A 15,193-nucleotide genomic window follows, 5' to 3' on the forward strand; every position below is an offset into this window, starting at 1 on the left:
GCTCCATGATTCCTTTACGGAGCCTCTGTCATATTCTTCCAAAGCCTTGTAGTTGTTGCCATACTTCTGTGCAGCATATTGGAGTATGTCATTTTTAATTTCGCATCTGACACAGTCAAGTTTTGACATTGCTTTGGGTCGCCCAATCTGTTGTGCAAATACTCTTTGTCAGTCTAAATAATGTCACCAACTGGCTTGTCACATGTGTCTCTTCTGAATTCCATCCAATCGTGTACTTCATTATACCGCACTGATGGCAACAGATGTGAAATATAATCTGTGTGATAGTGAGTGGGTTTATCTCCAAATAATAACTATCTATCTGTCCGTCCGTCCGTCTATCTATCTATCTGTATGTTTGTCTGTCACAATACATTTTTTTCATTCTTGTTTCCTTCTTTAGATGTTAAGATGCAATTCAGAATATGCATATATGTGTCAACAGACCCTGAAGCAAAGTCGGTCTTCTCGAAAGTCACACCCATCCACAATAAGTCAATCACAATCAGTCATCAGGTGCATGTCAAATAAAAACAGCGTGGGTCAAATTATTCAGCTGAAATAAACTACAGGCAGCACTTTGCATCCATTGCTCAAGATGATGCCTGGAAAACAACAAGCAGGCAGGCATGATAAAGTGCATTGGATTTGACACTTTATAAGTTGATCGATAGCACACAAAAAAGGGCAGATAGGTGGATAAAGAAAGAGGGAAAGGGGAAACCAAAATTGTTGTACCTTTTATTTTCTGTTCTTTTAATATCTGCATCTGCCCTGTACAATTATCTCAGTTGGTGATCACACAAAAATTTAGACTTTTCGAAAGTGTATTAGCCTGTCTGGTTTAAGTTTGAACAAATGTCTCTGGATCAAAGATACTCAAAAGATTTTCTCCCTATGTGTTTCTCTATGTGCACATTTTTCCAATATAAATAATGATTGTGTTTGATATATATTCCAGCTAAAACAACGTAGACAGATTGTATATGCGTATTTTGTCATCTGTTATACAAAGTGACCCACAAAAGACTTTGTTGTTCACAAGTAAATGAATGTGAAAAGAAGTTTAACAGCAGTCTCTCTTACCTCAGAACAGAAAAAAAAACAGGTTTTTAAGATGTCTGGAGTAGATAATATACAATAGCATCTGTCAAAAATGATTGATGGCTTTTTCATTATTGAGATATTTTTCTTTAAAAACAAATCTGACGGACAGGAAGTCATGAGGGTTATTTTTCTTTAAAAACAAATCTGACATACATGCTTCATCCACATTCCAGAGCACAGATTGAACAGTGGAACTGTGAATAAGAAGTTTTCTAATAATTACATATATTTCACACTAAAGTTGAAAAAAACATTCTGTTCTTTAAACGAAATGTAAACGAAATGCTTATAAAATAAAATATATAATATTAAATAAATATCTTACTAAAAATCTACTCATCCAATTATTTTAGTTTTAGATAAACAAAAATAAATAAAATCATCTTACATTTTTAGAGAGTTGAACAAGTAGCTCCTAACATACACCGTATGAATGGGTTTACAAAAATGCACTGAGTTTAAATTTGTAATACAAAAGATCCTGAGTGTTTTCCTGAAGTGTTTCTCTCTCACACCATCGTTTGACCGTCATGAGACGTTGCAAATGTTTTGTTAGTGCTACATTTATTTCAAAGTATAATCTTAAAAGTTTAAATTATATATTGACTTGACTTGACCTTAAAGTATATTTTTTATTTATCAGGGTGCATGTAAAGAACTTTGAAATTTGGGGGTCTCACAAGTCATCTCACACATTGTGTGAAATGTTCAATAATTTCTCAAGTAGTATCTGTGAGAAAATCACCACATAGGCCTACCTTTAGTGAGAGAGCAACAATGAAGACATTTAGAATATGTCCTTCCGATCACCACCACATCTTCAGAGAAATACGATACTTGACAATAATGTTAGCTTCAGGATATAGGGTGACAGACCAGATGAGCCTCTGTGCATCACGTAATGTTAGTCTGCTAATGCCTTTCCAGAGCGAAAGTTTTGTTAGACTAAATTTATTTCAAAGCATAACCATAAAAGTTTAAATATGAAGGGCTATTACACAACTTTACATCTAAATAGCATTTGAAATCATTTAATATTTTTACAAGATTAAATATTTCAAAGACCCTTGCGCTACATTCAATGTCCACTTACCGCCCCAAAATATAATTATAGTAATAAACTAGGATAATATACTATTTAAATGACTCATGTAGAAATATTGTGGTTTAATGCATATCAAGTGTTGTATACAAGCAAAGAGATGCCGAGAACACCAAGAGCTTGCTAGCATCACGCCGAAATGTAGGAACCATAGTTTTCCTGACAAAGTGGGGAGGGGAGACGACAAAGGCAAATATTCTCTCTCAATCCAGTAATGATATTTTGATTAAAGATTATTTAATTGTTTAAAATTAAAGGGGTGAATTGTTTGCAATACGTTCCGTAAAAAGCATTTAGAAAGTAGCTAGGACGTATTTCATTTCGTGCTGGCTTTAAGTTAACTTTTACCAAATATTAAGATGTTAAAGTTCAGTTATAGAGTTCAGTAGATTTTTACAGAACATAATGTTTTTTCAACTTTAGTGTGAAATATACGTCGTTATTAGAAAACCTCTTATTCACACTTCCACTGTTCAATCCCCTGTGCTCTGGAATGCGGATGAAGCATGTATGTCAGATTTGTTTTTAAAGAAAAATAACCCTCATGACTTCCTGTCCGTCAAAGTTCAAAAATCAATACCATTATACTCACAAGGTCATAATCCTATTATACTATTATCCTATTATCCATTTACACACAAGGTCACCGCCGGGGCAAGGTCATCGAGAGGGCAAGGGCAGGTCAAGGACATGGCAAGGTCAACCCAAGGGCAAGGGCATCTGTCAAACCCACCAATCATCATTAATTAAAAAGCCATCAATCATTTTTGACAGATGCTATAGTATATTAACTACTATCAGGAACCAATGCAGGAGAAATGCACTGGCATTCTGTCTTCCTGAGAAATACAGTATTCAGCATTAGTAAGAGGTTGGTTATTTCAAAATAATAAAATTAACTTATTTTCATTGTCCTATATGTAAAAATCAACTGCTCACCATCATAACCGATAAAGGGACGTGTATTGGAGCAGTATGCATACCATATCCCATTACAGGTGCTGGTCATATAATTAGAATATCATGAAAAAGTTGATTTAATTCAGTAATTTTATTAAAAAAGTGAAACTTGTATATTATATTCTTTCATTACACACATACTGATATATTTCAAATGTTTACTTCTTTTAATTTTGATGATTATAACTGACAACTAATGAAAATCCCAGCACTCAATACTTAGTTGTGGCTCCTTTTGCCTGAATTACTGCAGCAATGCGGCGTGGCATGGAGTCGGTCAGTCTGTGGCACTGCTCAGGTGTTATGAGAGCCCATTGCTCTGATAGTGGCCTTCAGCTCTTCTGCATTGTTGGGTCTGGCGTATCATCTTCCTTTACACAATACCCCATAGGTTTTCTATAGGGTTAAGGTCAGGTGAGTTTGCTGGCCAATTAAGTACAGGGATACCATGGTCCTTAAACCAGGTACTGGTAGCGTTGGCACTGTGTGCAGGTGCCAAGTCCTGTTGGAAAATGAAATCTGCATCTCCATAAAGTTGGTCAGCAGCAGGAAGCATGAAGTGCTCTAAAACTTCCTGGTAGACGGCTGCGTTGACCTTGGACCTTAAATCCAGAGTCAACGCAGCTGTCTACCAGGACATTTTCAGAGCACTTTATGCTTCCTTCATTTTCCAGCAGGATTTGCAACTGCCCACACTGCCAGAAGAACCAAAATCTGGTTCAATGACCATGGTATTACTGTGTAATCACTGTGTGATTTTATGTAATATTCGAATTTTCTGGGATTTTGATTTCGTGGGTTTCATAGGCTATAAGCCATAATCATGAAAATTATAACAAATAAAGGCTTGAAATATCTCACTTTGCATGTAATGAGTCTATATAATATATTAGTTTCACCTGTTGAGTTGAATTCTTGAAATAAATCAACTTTTTGATGATATTCGAATTATATGACCAGCACCTGTATACATATACACACACGTTGTCCTCCATAATTCATCCCTGGGTTATACCAGTTCCTGAAGTCTTTCTCTTCCCCCTTGAATAAATCACTGTCCTCTGGAGTCCAGTTCCGACTGTTCAGATCATCATAGAGTCCAATCAAGGCCAAATCAATGAAATCGTCATTCACTGTGTCCAATAACTAGACCGTCTGTTGTTCATTCTCAATGGAGACCTGATCAGTGTATTTATACAGTATCTCTGAGCTTCTGCTCAAGTCTTGGATTCATTCAGAAAGACATACTGACGTGTGCCACTAAAGGTGAAGGTGATAAAACCTGTTTAAGAGGCACATTTAACATATTATTTAACATGATGAATGTGTTAGACTGTATTTTTTAGACTATGGAAATAAAACATTTTACCACCAGAAGCCCAACAAAAGCCAAATCATGCTTTTAGAGTATAGCAAGCTGTGATGATGAAACACTTTATGAAAATGTTTGGCTACCAGATAATATAATCAGTGGAAACATAGCTGTGAAGTAAGATATATACGTTTTATACAATATACATATTGTAGTACAAAATACTTTTTTATATGATTCCTTGTGTAGGTTTGTATAAAGCATCTAGTAGATGGATACATTTAAAAGTACAATAATAATAATACATATTCTTTAATAATCTTTTATATAATAATAAAATGTATTATTCCAAAATGTATCATCCAAGTGGATGCTGCACATTGGTGGTGGTTGAGGAGATTCCCCCCTTCTATGTAAAGCGCTTTGAGTGTCCAGAAAGGCGCTATATAAATGTAATGAATTATTATTATTATTATTATTATATTTTGTCTGTTTTCTGGCCAGATTACGTCACTGTCTTTAAATTTATAATGGTTTGCAAAGAAGGGGTGGATTATTTCTTTGAACACTCATGACATCATGAAACTTGGATCACAAAGCTGCCCTATCAAATGTACTCCTTGAGAACATTGTGAGTCTACAGTAACAATGGTTAAAGAGGCTTAGTGGATGTTCCGTTCCAGTTCAAACTGGTTACCGGTATATCTTATACAGTAATGAAAAGGATTTATATTTTTATCCATGCAGTTGCCTACATCAAACTATGTGATTTACATGTATTTGGAACTTCTGGATCTGTGGTTGCACAAAATTGACCTTCTTGAATATTCAAATCGATATCAGACAATGATTAAATAAACGGCAGACAATAGACTCCATCAGTGCTAATCAATACAAGTTAACAGTTTTCAGGATGCACCAAATTTCCAGCTGTAGATACTCAATACCAAAATGTTTGACAAAAAATAAAGCTGCATACAGTATGTGTAATGATCCAGATTTCATGTGATTTAATGTCTTGCCGTGTGTGAAAAACAGTTCCATAATCTCCAGATCCACAGATTAACAAATGCGCATGGGAGTCCTGAAATACATGCACCAGATCCTACTGAACGATTTCATGTTTTTGAATAAATTGGTTGAGTAAATGATTCAATAACGCATTCACAATGGAAATCATATATTTCATTACTGAATTATGTTGAATATGAGAATGTGCATTAAAAATTGCGCTCATCTGAGTCGAATAGATTTTTTATCTGATAAGAAAACATGCGCGTAAATTATAATATAAACACATTTACTAGGGATGACCAGAACTGAAAATTCTCGATGCTCTTGGCCGAAAACCCAAACCGAAAATGCTTTTTAAAAATGAGCTTTTTTGTATAATTGTATTAATATTAGACTTTTTAATGAAATTCTGTAGTTTTAAACATACTGAATACAATCCAATTAAAAAAAATACAATCCAATTAAATAAAGTAACCACACTTTTAATGAAAGTAACACAATACAATTGGAAAGAAAATAGGCTTCATGTTGAATATTATTAAAAGCAGTGACGGGCTGTGCATTTCACACCTAGGCCTTCAGTGATGTCCACCCTGAATTAATAACTTTTAATAGTGTTGCAGCGCACGCACATATATGGCGTAAGTGTTATTGTATATATGGCTCTGGTTATTGTACGCCTGCTAGATGGCCCTGGTGCAGTCAACTCGAAATCTGATTGGCTGATTAAATCTGACTGATTATCTGATTGGTTAAAGCAACAGTTTCATTGCCATTCATTTTAAGCTACAGGCGCCCGCACTATCCATTCTGAAGGCCTCGAGGCAGATATATATGACCCTGGCAACACATGATGGCTGAAATATGATTGGATAAAAGCGCTAAAATAAATATACACTACTGGAAGCAGCGCAACCAAGAGAAAAGCTATGAAATTAAGAGAACGGACTATTGGGAATAATTTAATACTCATTCATAAAAAAATATATATTAAAGTGCAAATCAGTGATTCTGATAGTGTTTAGGCCAGCAGAGAAGGCCTTGCTGGCCCTGACGGCGCACCACTGATTAAAAGGTTATGCAACAGAATTAGATTTAACATATTTATTTTTTGACCAATTATTCAAACAATGCATAGTAATATAAAGCTAAGCTATAGGTATTATCAGAGCATGTGAGCTGAGCGTAGCAAGGAGTGGATCATTCAACAAAAGGGTACAGCATGGCTATACCAGGACAATTGCAAACAGAAATAAGTATATACTACATAGAAATTTCATGTTGGCACGTTGTTTGAGCAGACTTTTCCATTTTCTACTGTAAACCTTTCCTTGATCAACCCCAGTGGACTTTAGAGGTCCATAACTAAGAAATAAACTATTTTTTTTTTGTGATTATTTATTGTTGTGATAAACCTGTAAATAGTACCATATAATATCACATTACCATGTGATGTGTAAATCACGTCAGATGTCTGTTTTCATGTGGTTGTTCCACTGTATGTTGTTGTACTGTATCATTCACTGTACTGTATTGTGCTGACAACAAAGACCAATACAACTGTATCCCTGAGGTGGCAAAACATTTTTATTTATTATTATGCTTGGTTGGTGACTAATAAATTAACAAGTACATTTTATCAGACAGATTAATTAATCCAACCATCTATTCTCTAAATTGATTGTTCTATGTAGGGTCACTGAAGCCTATCCCTGTGTCTCGGGCCAAATCAACAAATCATTGCAAGACAAAATGACACAAAATGTTTGATTGGTTTGATTATATATTTTAAAAAAAGTTCTGACAGTATGAGTACAAGCAACCTAATCATTTTTTAGTAAAAAAACACGGTAACACTTTACAATAAGGTTCATTAGTTAACATTAGTTAACTACATTAGTTAACGTTAACTAATAATGAACTGCACTTATACAGCATTTATTCATCTTTGTTAATGTTAATTTCGACATTTACTAATACTTTATTAAAATCTTGTTAACATTAGTTAATGCACTGTGAACTAACATGAACAAACAATGAACAGCTTTATTCATATTAACTAACATTAACAAAGATTCATAAATACTGCAACAAATGTATTGTTCATGTTAGTTAATACATTAAATAATGTTTAATAAATGAACCTTATTGTAAAGTGTTACCAAAAACACATTATACAATACAAGAGAATCATGTGACATTCAAAATGTATATAATCAATAGGACAAAGAACATGCAAAATGTAGAAACACAAACCCTAAAACCATGTTCGTGTGTGCACAAATTCTGTTGTTCTCTCTCATGGTTTGATTTTACGATAGTTTCTCAAATGCATTGTGAAGTTGCTGGGAAGTCCTCGTCTGATAAATTCTTCCTGGAGCTGAAACATGGGATATATTTTCTGTGAGATATTTTTGAGCTAAATATATTACAAATATCTGTAAATAATAATTATTATTATTATTGTTATTATTATTTCTGTCAGGATCACAATTAGCATACAGTTTGGATTGGCGATATGGTTCTATTCTGGGCAAGAACTCCCTGCGCATCCCTGCAGCCTATAGCATGGATAAGAGCAGGGAGAGCAGCAATAACAGCAATAATAATAAATTAATGTGCAGATAGTTGCAGATATCATTAATTCAAGATTTGAAGGTACAACATAATTCGAGAATTTAGTCTGATTCAAAGGGTAATCAGAATGCCAAATCCTGACTGACGAGAGGTGGAGCTGGGGATGGAGGAGGGTAATTCACTCCTGATAAACCACGAAAGCTGCTGATAATTCTGAAGGAGCTTGTATATAGGCTTCGTATTCAGGTAGATGTGGATTATTGTGCTGTATTTGTGAAGTTGTTCTAAAGTAATTTATTTATTTTGCATGTGTTTATTGTTTCTTTTTGTGCAACAAAAACTATAAGCATTATGAGTGTTTTGAACTGTTTCTTACCTGTATAATCACAAGCTCTTCAATCTGAGACTCTGACAGATTTTCCGCACTTGTAAGTTCCACTCTCAGTCCCGTCACTGATCAGTAAAAACAAAACAAAAAAAGAACACTGGTCAGTAGTGCATGAATACAAACAATACAATCTGGTAATGTTGATGTATGTTGAAAAACACTCATTTTGGATTGAAAACAGCACATATCTCCACAAACATACCATATACATCTGAATTGATGGGTCAATATGATGATCATCATGTTCACCAGAAAGCAAATAGAAGACAGAGCTAGCATTAGCATAAAAGTTTGTGAATTAGACACATAATAATAGCATATTAACATCAACAATTTATTGTAATAAATTTGCTTGTTTTTTCCCCTGATGCTTATTATTTTATTTAATTACAGAAGGTACATTTGCTTACCACTGTAACAGAAGAAAGGCAAACTGGCAAAGCATCCTTCATCCGTCCACTGACCAGAGTATTTTAAAGACACAGCTGTGCAGTGTTGATTTCCCCGCTGTCCTTGGACATTTGCACCATTATCTGGTTGTGCAACATCACCTGGTGTATATGGCAGCCAATATGTGAAGGAAGAGCTGCTCTGATCTGACCACAGTCTGTTTCTGTGCAGACCAATCCATACATTATATCCATTATAACCATTACCATAACCATAATAATAACGTGTAACATTCAGTATCTGTTGACGCTCTGTCTCATTTCTCACACTGGCCAGGTCAGTGTATCTCTCTCTGCAGTAGCTCTGAGCTCCAGTCCAGGTCCTTCTCTCAGTTACCAAAACATACTTCTGAGAGGCGTTTTCTCTGCCTAAGATGAAAATATACATTTAAAATTCAGTCAGTTCATTTGTTAATTAGTCAACCTTAAATGCATACAGTTATATCTACAATCAATTTACATTTAGAATTTTAATATTACAGTATAGGCTACTTGGGTTTTGATCCAAGCCAACTAAGCTAAGACTGTTCTAAAGATCTTACCACTATACTGACAGTAACATTTGAGACTTTGACTTAGTGATTAAGGAAGGAAACTAAATGTATTTATATCAAAATAAATGTTCAATTGGAATGTCTTACCATCATAGCAGACAAATGTGTTATAATTTTCACATGATGAATCATACCAGTTTCCATTAGTATCCATGTAAACACACTGTTCAATCCCAGCATTATTTGGTTCATGATACCAGTTCCTGAAATCTCTCTCTCCTTCCTGATAGAAATCATTGTTCTGCAATGACCATCTCCAGCTGTTCACATCATCATACTGTCCAATCCAGGCTGAGCCATTGTAACTCCCATTAACTGTGTTTATCAGACTGTTCATTTCCTCCATGTTATCAATGGTGGCCAGATCAGTGTAATTCTGTTTACAGTATCTCTGAGCTTCAGTCCAGGTCTTAGACTCATTCACAAAGTGATACTCCCGGGATGATGCTAATGCTGGTAAGGTGGGAAAAAAGGGTGAGGATAAAAGTTAAGTGCATCATAAAGATTACTAGTAAGGACATTTTGGATTAGAAATTAATTAACTTTTGTAGAATGTTTGTTGACTAAATAAGAGTATCCAACTAACTTTGGTAACACTTTACAATCAAGTGCCATTAGTTATGTCATGTTTGCATTAACTAACATTTGTTAACATCAACAGTATTGATCTTTGTTTACGTTAACTATATGTAACTAACGTTAACATAGATCAATACATTAATGCTAGCTCAGGTTCATTGAAATATATTTTTTATAATAATATTTTTTTTAATAAATGTTGAAATTAACATGAACTAAATGCTTTAGAAGTATTTTTCATTGTTAGTTCATGTTAACTAATGTAGTTAACTAATGTTAACAAATGCAATCTTTTTGTAAAGTGTTACACATATTTTCGAAAAATATTTTCGATAAATCTGGCAATGTTGAATAATATTTCTAAATCAATTCAAGTCTGTCTGCCAGAAAGTGGTGTACACTTAAAAGTAATAGTATTATTACGGTAATACTCACCACTGTAGCAAATGAAAGCTAATGCAATATTGCAGTTTTCATCTGTCCAGTTCCCAGAGTCTCTGAATGACACTGCAGTGCAGTTTTCACTGTTTCCAGCATTATCTGGCTGTCCTGTCTTCCAGTTACTGAATGAAGAGTTGCTCTGATCTGACCAAGATCTGGTTCTGTACAGTCCAATCCAAATATCGGAATAATACCCAAATAATGACCGAAGTTTGAGGTTTTCAGTCTCATTCCTGATACTGATGAGGTCTGTGTGATTTTCTCTGCAGTAATTCTGAGCTTCAGGCCAGGTTTTGTACTGGTTAACAAACACGTAACTTGTACTAGCATTCACTCTTCCTGCGGAGGAATAAATGTGTATGTGATATATCATGGTATCATAAATATATTGTTCTAAAAACTTAAAAAAGCCAACAGGAGTTCTCACCATCATAGCAAATAAATTGACGTGTATTGTAGCAAGGGATTTCACGCCATACTCCTGAATAATATGACATGTACACACACAGACTCTGTCCACCTGAGTTCACTGGTTGCTCGACATACCAGCTTTTAAATCCTCCCAATGATGTTGCATTATCCAGAGACCATTTCCAGTTGTTCAGATCATCATAGAGACCAATCCAAGCTTTGCCATAGTAAGTCCTACGCAGTGTTTTAAAGAGCCTGTTCATTTCCCCCATGTTATCAATGGTGGCCAGATCAGTGTAATTCTGTCTGCAGTATCTCTGAGCTTCAGTCCAGGTCTTGGATTCATTTACAAAATGATACTGATGGGTGCATGAAGATTGTGTGCAGGTTCCTGTAAGTTTAAAATAAACAGAGAAATACATTTGATTATTCTTTACAATCACCAATATATCATGAAACTACTGTATTACAGTTTTTTACAATAGCTATGACAGTTTTTTCAATACATTTAACAAGTTTCCTAAACTCTTAACACGGTTAGCACAACATCCATCTTTGTAGGCTATACAACACATGTCTTGTTGTTTTGACACAATCAGCATACAGTTAACACAAATCGCCACCTTGGAATTATAAGGTTCTATCTGCATTCTGACTGGTTTTGAGATATTGAGCTTTAAAGTTTTTGCATTCCATTCGACTGTGTAGAAATAAACTTTTTATTTTCTAAATAAAAAGTTCCAAATTGTACACAACTTAAAAAACAACATCACATAATGTAAAGAAGTGGTCACAGAATAACAATATGTGAATAACTACATTTTTACAAAAATGTCAGATAGAACCTTATAATTCCAAGGGGACAAAATTTAAAATGCTTGAATTTCTTTTACACAATACAATATACAGTCTATTATATAAGGGAGACCTGACACATAACATAATGCAGTTTCTGTAATTTCAGCTGTTTTTTTGTCATTGTGTTATGATTGACTAAATGTTCCTGTTGGAAGAGAACATGTGTTAGTGTTTTGAATAATTATTTGATTTTGAAACATATTTGCAGTGTTTTAGACATAGTGTATTATTGTATTTTGAAAATTAGTTTTGGAGTTTAGTTTACAATGTGTGATTTTGAGCATGAAATTAACCGTTTGCCAATTGTGTGTTTTAGGTGTGTTGGTGCGTTAAGAGTTTAGGAAAATTGTTAAATGTATTGAAAAAACTGTCATAGCGATCGTAAAAAAATGTAAAATGCATGGTTTTATTGTGGAGGTTTTTCCAAATGTAATAAAATATATATGTATATATTATATTAACTGGAAAAACAGCGTTTGCATGGTGACAATTAAAATATCCATGTGGTAAGTTATTGTTTCAAAATCTATATAAAATATAATATAAATAATATACATTACAAAATAAAATATTCAGATTAAATACATTGACTTCTAATAACACTTTTTGTAATGTCTATTAAAGTTTTGGCCTGCGTAAAAAGAAGAGTAAAAATAAACTCACTGTTGTAGCAGATGAAAGGCAGGCTGGATAAGCAGTTCTCATCAGTCCATCGGCCTACATGGCTGAATGATACTGCAGTACATTGCTGAGAAAACCATGGATAATAATAATAATATTGACCATTATCTGGTTGCTGTGGAGAATATGGAATTTGTGGCCTCCAGTCTTCATATTTGGTAATCTGACCGTTTGACCAAACCCTGTTTCTGTACAGGCCGATCCAGGCTCCTCCACCTGCTGTCTCAAGGATCCTCTGGTTCTCAGTCTGATTTCTCACATTGGCGAGATCTGTGTAAAGATCTCTGCAGTATCTACGAGCCTCTGACCAGTTTCTCCCATCAGTGATTCTGATGTAACTCTGTGTGGCATTCACTCTACCTGTGATTTTAAATATACGACACATTTAATACAGAATACTCAGAACTACTCTTCGCACAGAAATACTCACACACACAAAAAAAGTCCTTACCATCATAGCAAACGAATTGCCGTGTGTAGTCACATGACAAATCATACCATTTTCCATTATTTTCCATGTAAACACACAGATCCTTCCCCCCACTGTTGTCTGGTTCATGAAAGAAGTTCCTGAAATCTCTCTCTCCTTCCTGATAGAAATCATTGTTTTCCAATGACCATCTCCAGCTGTTCACATCATCATACTGTCCAATCCAGGCTGAGCCATTGTAACTCCCATTAACTGTGTTAATCAGACTGTTCATTTCCTCCATGTTATCAATGGTGGCCAGATCAGTGTAATTCTGTCTGCAGTATCTCTGAGCTTCAGTCCAGGTCTTAGACTCATTCACAAAGTGATACTGACGTGATGATGTCAAAGATGACACTGTGGATAAAGTGTCAGATTTATAGCATTAAAATTTGTTGACAGTATTGGTCATTAAGACAGATTTCTACTCACCAAGGTAGCAAATGAAAGGAAATGTATAGTTGCAGTTTTCATCTGCCCATTTCCCAGAGTCATTGAATGAGACTACAGTGCAGGATCCTGCAGTATCTGGCTGTCCTGTCGTCCAGTTACTGAATGAAGAGTTGCTCTGATCTGACCAAGATCTGGTTATGTACAGTCCAATCCAAGCATTATAATAATAATAATAATTCTGGGATAAAAACTGGATCTTCTGGTTTTCAGTCTCGTTCCTGATACTGACGAGGTCTGTGTGATGTTCTCTGCAGTAACTCTGAGCCTCAGTCCAGGTTTTGTACATGTAAACCCAAACATAACTAGCACTGGCATTCTGTCTTCCTAAAACATTTAAGTAAATCAATGAGCATTAGTGAGAGCTGATTATTTCAGAATGATGAAATATAATCACTTTTTTTTTATTGTCCTACATACATATTAATGAAACTGCTCACCATCATAGCAGATAAAAGGACGTCTATTTGAGCAGTAATCTGTATTCCATATCCCACTGTACATATACACACACAGACTTTGTCCTCCATAATTGCTTGGTCCTGGGTTATACCAGTTCCTGAAGTCTTTCCCTCCTTCCTTGAAGAAATCACTGCCTTCTAGAGTCCAGTTCCAACTGTTCTGATCTTCATAGAGTCCAATCCAGGCCAAATCAATGGAACCGTCATTCACTGTGTCCAATAACTGGACCGTCTGTTGTTCATTCTCAATGGAGGCCAGGTCAGTGTATTTATCTCTACAGTATCTCTGAGCTTCTGCCCAAGTCTTGGATTCATTCACAAAGACATACTGAGGGACACTCAAGGTAAAGGTGATAAAACCTGTTAAAGACAAGTTTATTTTTCAAAGGAGAAAAGAAGGACCAAATGGGTCAGTGCAATCTGTATTCTGACTGTATTCTCTGACAGTGTACTCTATTCTCAAAATAAAATAAAAATTACTGCATTATCAGTCGCCAGACAAATGCTAAATCACACTCTGATACAAAATGTCAATTTACGATGTTGATATAAAATATATTATGGAAATCTTTGTCTTACCGGATAACAGAAGCAATGGAAACATGGCTGTGGAAACATATTAAGCACATTTAAAACATGTGATAAATAAAACAATCAATTAAATGATTTGTTCTGTTTTCACTATTTATTTATTTATTATACTTTAATGTTTTAAATGTCGGGACAACAGTTTACCTTTTTGATTTGAAGCCTCTTCCTTTGTCTTGCTCTTGCTGTTTCTGTTTAGAATACCTGACTGTCTTAATACTTATAGCTTATGGGAGGATCACTTTTCTAAACTCATGTGACACAAAGAAACCTGTTGAGTCACATAGGTGCCATTATAAATGTACTCTATGAGAATCTTCAACATGTTATTACATGAAACTAGTGCTTTAACAACCGTTGTTGTTTAGCAACATCTTGGTTGGTTTGTGGACATAATATATCAACAAAATATGTGATGCACTGCAACACTTAGCTATGAAAATATATTTTAGTGTTTGATAAAACTGCACACAGTGTCAAAGTATTTCTCATTATCATTTTTAAACCATAAAGCAAAAGAACAAAATTAAATGTCTAAATACCTAAAAACTCAAGACTAAATAATTTATTCCTGCAACTCATGTTTTGATCAAGGCGAAGAACATGTGAAAAAAGAGCCTATTCCTGAATTCACAGTGAGCTTATTCATCAAACAGTAGAATAGACAACATGCAACATTCACTTAACACAGTTTGTCAACAATACTTAAGAGTTCAGTGATAGTACAAAGAAAAACTAAAACAATGTATAACAAAAACCAAACCATCGTCCAGGAATGCTGTCCGTCCCACT

General features: G+C 34.8%; 1 protein-coding gene across 4 annotated transcripts; it reads right to left on the reverse strand.

Annotated features, from left to right (window-relative positions):
* Positions 1–7,062: 7,062 nt before the first annotated feature.
* LOC306984428 (macrophage mannose receptor 1-like) lies at positions 7,063–14,605 on the reverse strand. Of its 4 annotated transcripts, XR_013794542.1 has the most exons (14): positions 14,549–14,592; positions 14,393–14,419; positions 13,793–14,173; positions 13,335–13,679; positions 12,885–13,259; positions 12,416–12,793; positions 10,911–11,285; positions 10,478–10,822; positions 9,551–9,916; positions 8,871–9,278; positions 8,663–8,732; positions 8,449–8,525; positions 7,667–7,875; positions 7,063–7,351 (listed from the first exon to the last, which is right to left on the reverse strand). XR_013794542.1 is itself a non-coding variant. In XM_079585771.1 (13 exons), exons 2-12 carry the CDS (start codon positions 14,415–14,417, stop codon positions 8,468–8,470), a joined length of 3,126 nt encoding a protein of 1,041 aa, XP_079441897.1. In that variant the 5' UTR covers positions 14,418–14,419; positions 14,549–14,592; the 3' UTR covers positions 7,063–7,875; positions 8,449–8,467. The 4 variants fall into 4 exon arrangements, 2 of the variants coding, with proteins under 2 accessions (XP_079441897.1, XP_079441898.1); XR_013794543.1 differs by lacking the exon at positions 8,663–8,732 and having other exon boundaries at positions 8,861–9,278; XM_079585771.1 differs by having other exon boundaries at positions 7,063–7,875.
* Positions 14,606–15,193: the final 588 nt, after the last annotated feature.

This window comes from Phoxinus phoxinus (genome assembly GCF_949152265.1).
Source record: "Phoxinus phoxinus genome assembly, chromosome: 17".
NCBI lineage: Eukaryota > Metazoa > Chordata > Actinopteri > Cypriniformes > Leuciscidae > Phoxinus > Phoxinus phoxinus.

Excerpts from the sequence above, each read along its gene's own strand:
- LOC306984428 (XM_079585771.1), bottom strand. The coding sequence starts at position 14,417 with ATGTTTCCATTGCTTCTGTTATCCG. Across the intron at positions 9,917-10,477 it reads AGCTTTCATTTGCTACAGTG|CATTAGCATCATCCCGGGAG; the intron begins GTGAGTATTACC and ends CCACCTTACCAG. Across the intron at positions 9,279-9,550 it reads CACATTTGTCTGCTATGATG|GCAGAGAAAACGCCTCTCAG; the intron begins GTAAGACATTCC and ends TTTTCATCTTAG.